At 47.6% G+C, this 13,000-nt stretch overlaps 1 protein-coding gene across 3 annotated transcripts; it reads right to left on the bottom strand.

Moving 5' to 3' along the window:
• Positions 1-3,943: 3,943 nt before the first annotated feature.
• ZNF706 (zinc finger protein 706) lies at positions 3,944-11,157 on the bottom strand. 3 transcript variants are annotated; one of them, XM_084279977.1, is made up of 5 exons: positions 11,058-11,138; positions 9,596-9,617; positions 7,872-8,008; positions 6,608-6,716; positions 3,944-5,973 (listed from the first exon to the last, which is right to left on the bottom strand). In XM_084279977.1, the coding sequence occupies exons 3-4, from the start codon at positions 8,004-8,006 to the stop codon at positions 6,621-6,623; spliced, it is 231 nt and encodes a 76-aa protein (XP_084136103.1). In that variant the 5' UTR covers positions 8,007-8,008; positions 9,596-9,617; positions 11,058-11,138; the 3' UTR covers positions 3,944-5,973; positions 6,608-6,620. The 3 variants fall into 3 exon arrangements, with proteins under 3 accessions (XP_084136103.1, XP_084136102.1, XP_084136101.1); XM_084279976.1 differs by lacking the exon at positions 9,596-9,617 and having other exon boundaries at positions 11,055-11,157; XM_084279975.1 differs by lacking the exons at positions 9,596-9,617; positions 11,058-11,138 and adding an exon at positions 8,610-8,714.
• Between the last annotated feature and the right edge of the window lie 1,843 nt (positions 11,158-13,000).

The following is a 13,000-nucleotide window of genomic DNA, read 5'->3' as shown; positions in this document are numbered from 1 at the left end:
CTGCGGTCAGCTCCTGTACTGCATGCAGCCCGCTAAGATATGAAATCTGAACTGTATCTCTTTCAACATCAGGAAGTGCCATTGCATTAAGCAACGCTACAGCAAGTGAGTATTGACCGTAAAAGAGGAGATTTAAATTAGGTATGAGGAAAAAATTCTTCCCTGCAAGGGCAGCGAAGCCCTGGCACAGGCTGCCCAGAGAAGCTGTGGCTGCCCCCTCCCTGGCAGTGCCCAAGGCCAGGCTGGACGGGGCTTTGGGCAGCCTGGGCTAGTGGAGGGTGTCCCTGCCCATGGCAGGAGATGGGACTAGGTGGGCTTTGAGATAAGAATAATTCTGCATGCCAGCAGGACATAAACATTTTAGACTCTTATTTTTTAAAGACTACATCATTCTTCAATTATTCTTGTAGCTGTAAATAAATACTAAATTTTCAACCTTCAAAAGATCCACAAATAATTCAAAATAAAGCAGCTGTTTTACTGCAAATACACAGTGACCATTTACAGCTAAAGCAAATGTGTAACCAAAAGAGAGCTAAAACTATCAGCAGGTAACTGCTATTGGAACTTGAAGGCACACCAGGAAAAAGCAGCTAAAAATTAAGGCTCTTCCTGTTGGCCTGAGTGTCAACATGCTGTGCTGTTAACATGCATTTGTTAACATTCATTTTGCAAAGCACTGCAGAAGACTTGGTGGTTGGGGTATTACCCTGTTAAGAAGACATGACAGACTCTCATAAGAGGTTGGATGGATCAGTATCCATATGGAAGAGAAGAAAGAAACCAGCAACAAACAACTCAAAAGGATTTTCAGAGTTGGCCTTCGTGGCTGTGCAGAGCCACGCTGTGTTGAACAAGCCAGTGTGGATCCTGAGAGACAGACAGGTACCTGGGGTTTAGGTGGCTCAAAAGTCAACAAGGTAACGCCTTCGTTAGCAGAGCCAAAAAAACAGCTGAGGTTCTCAAAGGCAGACACAAAGCCTATAAATATCTAGGGAATGATAAAGTTAAGTATAGCTACATTACTTGATGAGGAAGAAAATGAAAGATAAGATTTACATTATTTTATTATTTATTAATAATAAACAGCACCTGACCTCAGTCACAAGTTAACTAACCAAAGCATGCTAAGAAGATGAAAGAGTAAGTTGAAGTACTCAGAGGACTTAGATAGCATTCAAGCTGCAAACAGCTGATTACTCTTCTAGGAGGCTCCAGCCATCAGCCACATCAGTGTGGACCACAAGTGTTGCTCTTTGAGAACTCACAAGCACGGAGGAGAGTCCAAGAGCAATGGGACAAGCACAAGGAATTTAAAAAGAAGGGGATTCTGTCATTTGACATGAACCTGGGAAAAGGTTAGAATAATTTTTTTAAATCCTACTTGTGAACATATACAGAAAAGTAACCCAGCAACAGGCAGCCAGCGTGGACTGGTCAGGAGCAAAGTATGCCATACCCCACTACCATCCATCTCCTTCTTTGTGAGAACTGGCCTGGTGGCCACAGGCACACAGGATGCCAAACCAACCTGCTGCTGTAAAGGCCTTTGTCACTGGCATTCCGTGGCCTCCTTGTACCGACCACAAGCATAATCCCAGCAACACAAGATGCTCCAGAGGCTTAATAGCCAAAGGCTTATTGGGAACTCAGGCAGGGTCCTGCAAGGCTTTGCCTGGGACCTGTCCCTTCCATGTGTCAACAAACAACTCAGGCTGCAGAGTAAGAGGGACATCTGCAAGACTTCTCATGATACCGTTATTGGGATGAACTGGAGACAGGACTAGATTGGTGGTGTCCTGACAGGCGTGGTCTGAGACTCATCAGGCAGGTGTGTGGACACTAAATACATAGGCACAAAATGGAGGTTATCAATGGAGAGGACAGTAGTGGTGCCAAAACGGATCTGGGACATTCATGGACCAGGATCTGAGCCCGAGTCAGTGTGATGCTGTTGTAAAAAGGCAAGTATCATACGAGTGTGTGGTAACAGGACTTACGGATGCCACTGCCAGAAGTTAATTGTCCCAGCTACCCTGCATGAGCCTCAGCCAGCACTTGGGGCCACCTTCTGCACCATCCAATTTCAGAGCACAGGCAGACCCGAGAGGATCCCCAGAAAAGTACTGACAATCACTAAGCTTACGTGACCTAAGAAGAGTGACCCAGTGAACTGGGTTTACTTGACAGAGAAAACCAGGAGGAGCAGATGAGAGTAATGCTCAGATGAAGGCACTATTCATCACATCTATCACCAATAAGAACAATAAACAATTGACTTTATCAGTCCTCCAGCTCTTCTCCAAGCGTGTTCTTTATCGGTCCTTCCACCCTTCTCCAAAGGCAGATCTGTCAGCAAAGCATTTAGAGTACTTTTAACCCTAAATGAAACGGTGCCTGGACACTAACCCAAACACATTCTGTCCCTGTCAAGTGGAAAATTCGACTTCATAGGTATCATCTGGACCATCTCAGACAGTGCTACAGGACACCAAAACCCACGTTCCGAATACCAGGCCAAAGCCGAGCTCTGAGGTTGAATTCCAAGTGCCCTGCAAAACCTGTAAGGTTCTAAATAGGCACATCAAAGGCCCCAAAATTACATGTGGCAGGATGGGCTGAGCAAACAGAAGCACGAGCTGACCTTTACTTTGTTTATGGATTCTGCAGGACTAATAGGGTCGGGAAGACCATACTTTTATTAAAGCCAAACACTTGTTTCTGAGAGAAGGGGAAACAAATAAATGATAAAAGAAATCCCACCTATTAGCTCTTCTTATCAAAATGGGTAAACTGCTCAACATGGCTCACAGAAATGCTACAAATTCCTTCATCCCTATGTGGTTTGCAAACAGCCTGTGGTCATTAGCTTTACTTAAGCTGAAGTGTTTTCAGCTCAACAGCAAATAACCAAAAGGGACAGTCTCCAGGGACGATTCAAGAGCACCACATAACACCAACTATTTCCTTCAGGCTACACAGCAACTGTCTTCAACCTATTCCTGATTTTTCAAACAGCTTTTTGATAGCACAAAGCCAGAAACCCTTAGAGATTAGGTACAACACAGGTACAGAAACGAGCCTGAGTAACATCCATTGGAAAAACATTCCTGATAGTCCCTGAGATGGCCTCACCACAACCACACGTGCTCGCTGTTACTCTGGGATCTAAAGTGAGATTTTTTTTCATATGGCATTCAGAGAGATTCCCAGAAGAGATGTGAGCTTCTGAAACCCCAAATCCCTTTTCAGAGTTGCTCCACAAGTCTCCATGACAGCTGATGCCCATGCTGACAACGCAAGAACCCTTCACCTCAATGCTGTCCCTGCACAAAGATGAATCTTTCCCAAGGGAACATGGGATGCTTTCCATGCCTATTTTTCTTTCTTGCAAAGTCTGACAGCTTCGAGCCCCAGGACTGTCCGTAGCCAGGGAATTAATTTTGTAAGCACAGTTAATACTTGTTTCTAAAAGCAGGCAGGAAATATGACATTTTACATTATAGTTTTTTAATTCTCTTTAATCAGACACATTACAACGTACAACTGTGTCTACCCAGGTAACAGGGTGCCATCCTTCAGATCAGGAAGAGATGGAAAACTCCTAATCCTTCCTGTGACCTTTTAGGTTCAAGGTCTATCGCAGATAATCTAAAGGAGGACAACTCCTGCATTAGGTAGAGCATTCCTCCTGTACTTGTAAAGCCTTTGTAACAATTCAGTCACAGCTTTCATTCATTTCTGCAATTAGGGCTGCAGCTCGGGGTCTTACTGAACTGAGGATCACCCCCCTGCCTTCTTATACATAGACCCCCCATTGTTTCATAGGGTATTTTCAACTTAAGCATCATAAACTTTTAAAACACAGTTCTAACTGCAGCTACCCCATCCCACTAGTGATGATGCAGCTTTCCAGCTCTTCAGTGCTCATGAATAGAGATGGTTTATGAAACAAAATCTTTTTATTTGATGCCACACAATCCGAATCGAAGGAATAGAACATATACTTCACCTCAGGACCAAGCTATAGGGATACATCCCAGAACATTTTCCAAAGTAAAACCAGATTAGCAAATACCAATCAGTGCAAGAAACATTTTTTATGCATTTGCACTCAGCGTATTTTTAGACAAACTACAGCATCAGAACATTGAAGAATCTCTCCCCCATACAGCACGAATGTCGCGAGCGGGTTTCTTGCCTCGCGGGAGCCAGTTTTTCAGGACACAGGTGTCGGTGACAGTAAAGAAAAAGAAATGAAGCGTTACATTCTGATGTCAGGTGTACAAGTGCAGTAGTGGATTACTCTCAGAGGAGAACAACATCATCTATAAAAGTTAAGTGGTTTACAGGTTATCCTGGAGTGACTATAGTACAGAGAAAGTTTATGCCAAAGTAAGTATGTACAGAGATACTGTCACAGCAAAGAGGACAGGAAGCTAGTCTCACAGAAGTGGTTCAGTAAAGAGCAAATGAGTGGGTGAAGACAAAGGCTTTGACTTTATATAATAAAATACCAAGTGCATTCTTTTAAGTGAATGAGTCTTTGAGACTATGGTCCTAGAATTTAGGAAGCCATCTGAAGGTAAGTTGTACAGTCCTGCTGCGCAGCAAGGGTTACTTGGACCGCCAGAATTTTTACATCCCTTGTAACCTCAGTAAATCACAGCAATTCTGGTATTGCTTCTTACTGTGAGGCCAAAACCAAAGCTCTTAAATAAGCCCCCTCCAAATGCCAAAGGTAGGAGTTGGTGTGGCAGACCTTCTAGCACAATTCAGATGTTTCTCCACGACTTCTGTGCTGTACATCTGGTATTAGAACTGAGCCCAGAACACTTTGAGGGTAATTATGTTTAGCTGCTCAAATGTTCTTGGCCGGAGAGTTATTATCCAGCTTTTTCTCGTCAAGGCAACTTTAATCACATCCAATTTCTTAAAGTAGCCACATTATTTTAGTTACTTTGGCTCTTTTCCAACAGGCTTATTTTAAGCTGGTTGCGAAGAAAGGTTATTAATGGCTGGCTGTTTTGCATATTTCTTCAAAAGTTGCTACTGAAATAGCCAGATGCATTTGAGGAGGAAACGTGTGGTTGACTGCTAAAAATATGATTAAGTACTCTTTTCAAATCAATTTTTCAACTAAGAGCAGAGTTGCTTCAACCTACCCTTTGCGGGCATTTTTCACGCCAGCACACCCAGAAGCCTTCAGTCCTGCCACCTCTCAGCTTCCTCAGCCATCTACCAAACAGAAAGGGTAACAAGTGTAACCAGAGTCTCTCCAGTGCATGACTTGAAGGAACGCGATCCCTCACGGTACAGGAATCCCATTCCAAAGGGCTTGCAGTACTGGACTCCAAAACACAGGACAAAAACTTAGAAGGAAGTCTCATGGTTCTCATGCAGCTTCTAGGGAGTCTGCCACGCCTCGAGCCAACAACCTGACCACTAGTGACTGAGGTCAAGGAGGCGGCTCACTGAACAGTACTATCTGAGCAGCTTCCCTCTTCACTTGAGATTAATTTACTGTAATGTACATTACTTTCAGTGGAATGATACTGCTCGTGCTTTGGCAGGATGGGGAAAATTCCACTTTGTCTTTTTTATTCTTTTATAAGGCAGATAATGCAGAAAATTTGAAACAGAACTTCTACAAGGATTTAATCTGTGATATTGTAAAATCAAAGTACTACTTTATTAAATGAGTTATTTTACACAATATGAACATCAATATAATTACAATTGTAAAAAATTTTTTATAACAAGTATGGACTGATTTTTCAGGATTTCCAAATAGGGCACAACTGTACATTTACACAGAATTGTCTTTGCATGAAGCCCAAGAGGGAACAGCATAAAAATATGAATGTTTCTGTAGCCCCTTCATTTTTGCTGATCAACAGTTTTAGAAAAGCAGCTGCAGGTTTGTTATGTAAGGTCTGACAGTAGAAGAGTCAATAGGTGCCATGGTTTCACCTATAAAAAACAAGAATAACTCAGTTAAGCTGAACTGTTACACAACGCTGTTTACCTTCACGTGAATGAAATATCCTAAAACTGCTCTTTACCTCATTTCAGCCTTTTCTTATAGCCGCCTTCAGTTGCAGCCTAACAACTGGCTACTGGGAGAAATCTCTTCTGCAGCTAAGGCAGAGGTTAATTTTTGTATCTGAATGCAGAAAAATCTGCATTGGCTCGCACAGCTCCATGAACAAAAAGGCTCAATTGTGGGAAACACACTGAACAACCGCTTCCACTGCGGCCTTTGTGGCAACAGACAGATTATTATACATGTTTTGTTCAAAGCAGAACTAACATTTCAAAACAAGAACTAAATAATAAAGTATTCCTACAGCTCTAAAGATGATGACTTCAACTGACATTAATCCCTTTTTAAACAGCCTCCACGCACAGTGAAATCCCACAGCCATTTCACCTACGTAAGTACTAGCTTGCCTCTCCTGTGTTATAGTTCAGGGGTATAACTTTAACCTATAGTTAGTTTTTCATATTAAAGGAAATGAAGCAAGTTTTAAGTCTCAGTTGTTTCTGGTAAAAACACTGATTCATAATATACCTCCATTGATCACTTAAAAATCAAGGTAATGACCTGTAGACAAGCTTTACGCCTGGACGTCAGCCAGCTCTGGAGGAAGTGGAGTCTTAGGATGCTTGCTTTCAAAGTGCTGTTTGAAGGTCTTGGGATCCGGCATTTGTGTCTGATTAAAGAGAGACATTTAACTTTATGCATAGACAAGAGTTAAAGATACTACAAAACCTGTCCCTCCCCCAGTGTTTAAGTTTCTTTTTCCCAAAGCCAACTGTCTCCTCAATGACACTGCTCTAGTGACAGAAGCACTACTAATTTAGCTGCAGATTAGGAGAGAATATTTAACCTCAGATTTTCAGAGGTGCTTTTCAGCACCACTACCATACTGCTTTGGCATTTTCATCCATGCAGAACTTACACTTCACACGCCCATTTGGGGGAAAACCTACTTCCTTACCATTTTCTTTTTCAACACTTAAACGTTTACCTGTTTCAGAATTAAACCTTTACAAAAGCTAGTTCTTTTGTTTACCAAAAGGCCAAAGATTGTGGCGTAGACTGATCCTCTGCTTGGCACAGGCTATCTCAGACCACTGCTACAACACAGTTGGAGGCATCAACTGCTCAAAGCAACTGCTGCTACAGCCTCATTCCACAAAAGGAGGAGCTGGTTACAAGTACTTCAGTGAGCAGCCCTTTATTTAAGACATTTAAAGTGACAAATCTATTCTGGGACTGACCATTTAAATGAAAATGGCAAGTTTATCCTCCAGCTCCAAAGCGAGCACATTCAGGAAAATCAGCCAGAAGGAAAGTATAATCTGATTAGTGCTCACATTTCAGTTCCCTTGTCAAGTCATTTTTTCTACTACAAGTTCCTCTGTATCATCAAACTTACACTAAAGCTTTTGGCACCACCGCTTTTCCTCTCCACCTTAACACCGATACACAGTGATTCCAAGAGGGGGCAAGTCCATCACAAAGAAAAGATGTTTCCATTTAAGATTAAGCAGGAAATGATCTCACGCTTTATACCTTTCATACGTCATACTAACAGCACATGCAGAACCCTGCAATTCAGAAGGCAAGACAGCTACCTAAAACAGGCCTGTACATGACCAATCATATTTTCCTCCTATCTCAGATATCAATACAGCTGAGTAATCTGTAAGCAAGTCATGTAACAGATGCAAATGCTTCTAACAACAAGCTGAACAGCCACTTAAAAATGTTTTCATTTCCACTATATCTTTTAAAAGAGGTTCTACTCTAGGCTGGAAGACAGACCTGCCTACAGCAATATTTTGTCTTCAGTTCCTCTTACCCTACAGACAGTGCAGGTATATATCAAGGCAGCCTTGGCTGCAGCCTTCTGATCATGTCCTTGTTTCTTTTTTTGCTCAGCTTGCTTTTTGGCATTTTTCTGCTGTGACTGGATCTTCTGCTGTCCACGAGCCATATCTACAAACAAAAAGAAGACATTTAGTCCACACACGTGAGAAGCTACTGCAACTAGCTGACTCAGAATCCGTAACCACGAGCATAAAGCAGCCATGCAGCTTTGTCCATAAGGCCTACAGCTCCCATGAGCCATATACAACAGGCATTTGTTCACGCTCTGAACCATGTAAAGACTCTTGGGTTTTAGTATTGTTCTTAAAACATGCACGTCGATTATTAGGCCACTCTAGACTGTCTTCTCTACAAAGCTTCAAGGTCTGAAAACCCTAAGAAGTGTTTTCAATAGTCAGAACCTTTATGGTTAATAGAAACATATTCTATTCCACATGCACAGTAAAACATAAGGGGTTTGGGGCTTTTTTTGTGTTGCGATTTATTTTTTTTTCTTAGAAGCTTCAGTGTCAACCTTTAGTTCTGGAACTTGAAACGGGATCCAAGGCAAATTCCAAGCTGCATTACTGTCTTCTGGTGCATGTGCTCATGACCTGCTTTGGAGTTGGGAATGCCAAGAACAATAGGTCACCCCTCTTTATTCAAGGCTATTTTTACAGGTGGACATTTTTTTTTTTTGATACTCAGCCAACTTTACGTGCATACATACTTCTTAAAAAGAAGTAAAGCTGCCCCATCAGAAGTCATTATGTAACACAGGAGCACAAAGGCAGCAAAGGCTATTGCTAGATCCCATTAGAAGGCCCACTAAGAAGAAACAAGATTTAAAAAATTAAAAATCGCATTCCAGGGAGCTGCAAAACGGTATATTTTACAAGGCAACACTCCACCTGCATGCAGCCCACTAGGCCACCCAATTCAGCTTGCACTCCACCCCCAGATCAGACGCCAGGCAGGATCTGGGCGCACTGACAGAGGCGGCTTCAGAGCGTGGTTACATAAACCAGCAGCCCACTTTCTGCCATCATCTCTCGCAGCCCCTCCCGGCCCACGCACACTCCAGCTGTGCGGCTCACACAGAAGCACAGACACTGACTACACACGCACAGCACAGCTAGCAAAGGCCACTGATTCCAGGAGAACCAGTAAAAAAGGTTAACGGTCCCAGGAGGTCGGCTGGTTGGTCACTGCCCCTCCACGCAACCAGGGCATTGGCTGTAAGTTTGGTACTCGTGGGACACACTGCGTGGCTACAACCGGCCCATCACGTGGTCCCTCCCGCAAGGACAGTCGGACTTCCACAGCAAGAGGGAGAATGGCCTATCCAAAAACTGACCTCCAGTAAACATGCATAAAAAGACCTTAAAAACATTATGAAAATGAAGTTTCTATGAAACATCAACATCTGGAAATCCACTACTACAAGCACTTCTGGAGATGTAGCATCACAGTGCTTAATACTGAGCATAAAGATGGTCCTGAAACCCAAAACTGCTCTTGTGGACTGAGAGGCACCTCTCAGGCCACAGGCCAGTTCTTTCACGGTGTGCAACACCACCGTGTAACCCTCTGCACAAGTACCACACTACATCTGCAGTGTTCCCTCCTCTTTCCCCACCCATTTCTCTAAAGGGGAATTTATAAGCCCACATGGCTACCAAACACAAGAAAACACAAACTCTGTAACAAGCATACCTGTAGCATTCAACAGCTCCCGTGAGATACAGACTGAATGTTAATAAAACTAAAAACACCAGTCTCTGTGTTCACTGGATGCTACAGTTACTCCAAAACATCCCAGGCAGGGCCTCACAGTGCTTATGTACAGCACGGAATTCCTGTCCAAAACCAAAAAATGAAACAAAATGCCAAACAAAAAGCCACACACAAAAAAAAAGAATTAAAAGATACTGCCAGTACCTTTGCATACACTAGAAGGAAATGTAATTTTAAATTTGGTTCTATTTTACTACCATTACAGTAAAACCCCCCCCAGAAATCAGGAGGTTCCTGATAGTATATACTCAGGTTCAATAAATAATCATTAAAAAAATATTTTCATGAGGTGCTTGCATATCACTTTGCATTTTAGTCCCTTGATAAGAGCTTGTCAAGCAGCACACTGCAGCAGCCAGTCACGCTGAGCTTGTACGTACTTGGCAACTGCTGCTTTTAGTTAAGACAAACAAGAAAACACGAACAGAAACATCTGCTTAAAAGGATCAACTTCCACATGATGCCCCACACCAAAAATCCAAATACTGCAAATTGCACACAGTTCAAACATACAGAGTACAGCCGTCCATTAGTGGATAATTAGTATTATTCGGGCTATCATCACGCTAAGCAAGTGACCAAAAAAATCCCAAAGTTCTCCTGAAAGGATGGCGAGTCCATCGACAAGGCTAAATCTGTACTGCAGTTGCACAACACAGATCAGCGTTGCTCTCCTTATCAGGCACACCCTCGGACAGCCCAGCTCGGGCCTGCTGTTTGGAAATAAAAACGCACGACGAGCAGAGAGGAAGCCCAGCACCGCCGAGAAATGTGCTGCAGACCCGCCACGGCAACGGCACGGGCACCCCGGGGCAGCGAGGCCGGAGCCCGCAGCACGCTAACACCGCACACGGCCTCACCCCCTCCCAAGTAACCGGAGCCTGAGCCGAGAGTTTCGAGTCCTCAAACCGGACACCGACAGCTGCTTCCGCTGTCACTTCCAGACACAAACAGCAGCCCCGGGCACCGCGGCTCTCCGGCCAGCCGCCCACCGCCCCGTGCCGGAGGAGCGCCAAGCTCGGCCCCCCCCGCCCGGCCTCGCCGCGAAAGAAGCCCCCGGCCTAGAGGCGCGAAGGGGCAGCGGGAGGACGCGGCCCCCCCGGGAGGGGCTCGGGGGGCGGCCGCGGCCTCGCCAGCGCCACCACGTGCCTCGCGGGAAGGGGCCGCGGAAGGAAGCGGGCCCCAGCCGCGGAGCCGCGGCAAGCGAGGCGGCCCGCGGCAGGCCGGGAGCGGAGCGCGCCTAGCTGCCGGGCCACCCCCTTCCCCCCCGAGGCGGGCCTGCTCCGCCGCGCCAGGGCCAGGCCCGCGCCCCCCGCCCCGCCCGCCCTGCAGCCGGCACGGCCGCCACACCACGCGAAGCGCTGGCGCCGCCGCTCACCCGGCCTGGGAGTCCGGCCTACGGGGGCCTGGCGAGCGGGTGGAAAAGGCTCCGCGCGGCCCCGCAGCAGCAGCCGCCGCCGCCTGCCCGAGAGGAGGAGGAGGAGGAGGAGGACGGGGGGGCGCCGGGAGTGCGCATGCGCGGCCCCGCCCCGGCGCCCGCGCTACCCAGCCCCGCCGGCGCGCGACCCGGCCCCAGCGGCCAATGGCGGCGCCCGCCCGTTACATAAGGCGGGGGGAGGGGAGCATGGGGCACCGCAGCCGCCCTGACCTCGGGGGGTGCGGAGGGGGGGCAGGGTGGGCCGCTCCCGCCTCTAAGTGGCCTCGGGGCTCGGCAGTGAAGCCCCTTCCCCCGCCCCTCGCGGCCGAACGGCGCGGGGGTTGCGAGTTCTCGGGCGGAGGCAGGACTGGACCCGGGCCGCCGCCTCGGTGCGCGCCGGTTCGCCTCGCGGGCCGACCCAGCGACCCTCCGGCACTGCGACGGGCGTGACGCGCGGGGAAACGCGAAGGGGCGCGGCCGCGGCCAGGCGCCGCCGCGCTGCGGCAGGGGTGCAGCCAGGGCACGCGGCCTAGGCGGCTCGGCCCGTTTGGCTCCCGGGGGTCGCGGCCTCTAACGGGCGCCGCGCGGCCCTGCGCCGCAGCGCCGCTGGGACTGCGGTCGGCGCCCCCCTGAGAGCGGCTCCTCGCTTCCCGGCAGGCCCCGCTCGGCCATGTTCCTCTGCGCTCCGCGTGCAGGCGCAGCCTGAGAGCACTTGCAGTTCCCCCTCGGTGGCATCCGGGAGAGCGGCCCTGGAGGGGCTGCGGGGAAGGCACCAGAGGTGGGGCCAGGCGGGGCTGCCGGGAGGGCGAGACCCCGTTCAGGCGGCGTTTCGGGCACAGGGCCCGCGCAGAGGGCCGAGTGACCCGAAGGCAGAGGGAAGCGGTCTGAGGTGAGCGGAGCAGAGCTCGCGGCTTGCTCAGGCGTTGGGGCGAGGGCCGCAGGTCCAGCCGTCCGCAGGCCGTGTGCTGAGGCGATGGCTGGCGTGCTGAGGTGCGTGCAGCCCGGTGAAGAAGGGTAAAGGAGAGCTCTGGTTTCTGCCGACGCCGTCGTGTATCCCATAGGGAGGCGGTGTCTCTGCTTCTCAGAGTATGTGCCAGTTAGGAGGAGAGCTGGAGGCAGCATCTCTGCTCAGCAGTGACCTTCTGGTGATCTTTGAGCAGCTTTTGTAGCTTTAAAATGAGCCTTGAGTCTCGAACGGTTCTGTGTCTGGGGCAAAGCAGCAAACACAGTACACCTGCTGGAGAAGTGAATAGGTGGTGGCTTGGTGGCTATCACATTCCTTTTTCATCTAAGAGGAAAAGCAACAAAAAAGTACCCAAAGCAGTACAGTGGACCTTTTGGGCCATCATTATAGAATCATGGAATGTGTTAGGTTGGAAGGGACCTTTAGAGGTCATCTAGAACAATCCCCCTGCAGTAAGCAAGGACATTTTCACTAGGCCAGGTTGCTCAGAGCCCCATCAAGCCTGACCTTGAGTATCTCCAGGAATGGAGCCTCCGCTACCTCTCTGGACAACCTGTTCCAGTGATCCATCACGCTCACTGAAGAATTTTTTCCTAATACCGAACCCTGAGTCATGCCCAGAGCATGATAGAGGTTAGAGGGGTGCTGTGTAGCAGATTTCTGACACTTCATTCACTGGAAGTAGGTCTGGATGTGACAACATCTAGGACACTCAAACATAAACCTATGATAACAAATAAAGTTACGTTTTTCTTAACGTTCCTGTTTGCTGTGATGTCTGCTGCATTGAACTGACAGCTCTGGAAATGCTTATGCCTGGGCAGTGCAATCCACCTGCATTAAAATAATCTTGTCAGTAGGTTCCTAACTTTGTGGAAATGGGCAACTATAAACAAACACCAATGAAAGTGCACGTGCTTGTGGGGCATTGGGGAGAGGCTGG

The sequence above is a fragment of the Gallinula chloropus genome (assembly GCF_964237585.1).
Source record: "Gallinula chloropus genome assembly, chromosome: 2".
NCBI lineage: Eukaryota > Metazoa > Chordata > Aves > Gruiformes > Rallidae > Gallinula > Gallinula chloropus.
This window is presented reverse-complemented; position numbering and strand designations above follow the sequence as displayed.

Coding starts and splice junctions, on each gene's coding strand:
- ZNF706 (XM_084279975.1), bottom strand. CDS start 8,637: ATGGGGCAGCTTTACTTCTTTTTAAGAA. Junction 8,009..8,609: donor GCTTTACTTCTTTTTAAGAA/GTATGTATGCAC, acceptor TTTTGTTTGTAG/ATATGGCTCGTGGACAGCAG. Junction 6,717..7,871: donor ATACCTGCACTGTCTGTAGG/GTAAGAGGAACT, acceptor CTCTTTAATCAG/ACACAAATGCCGGATCCCAA.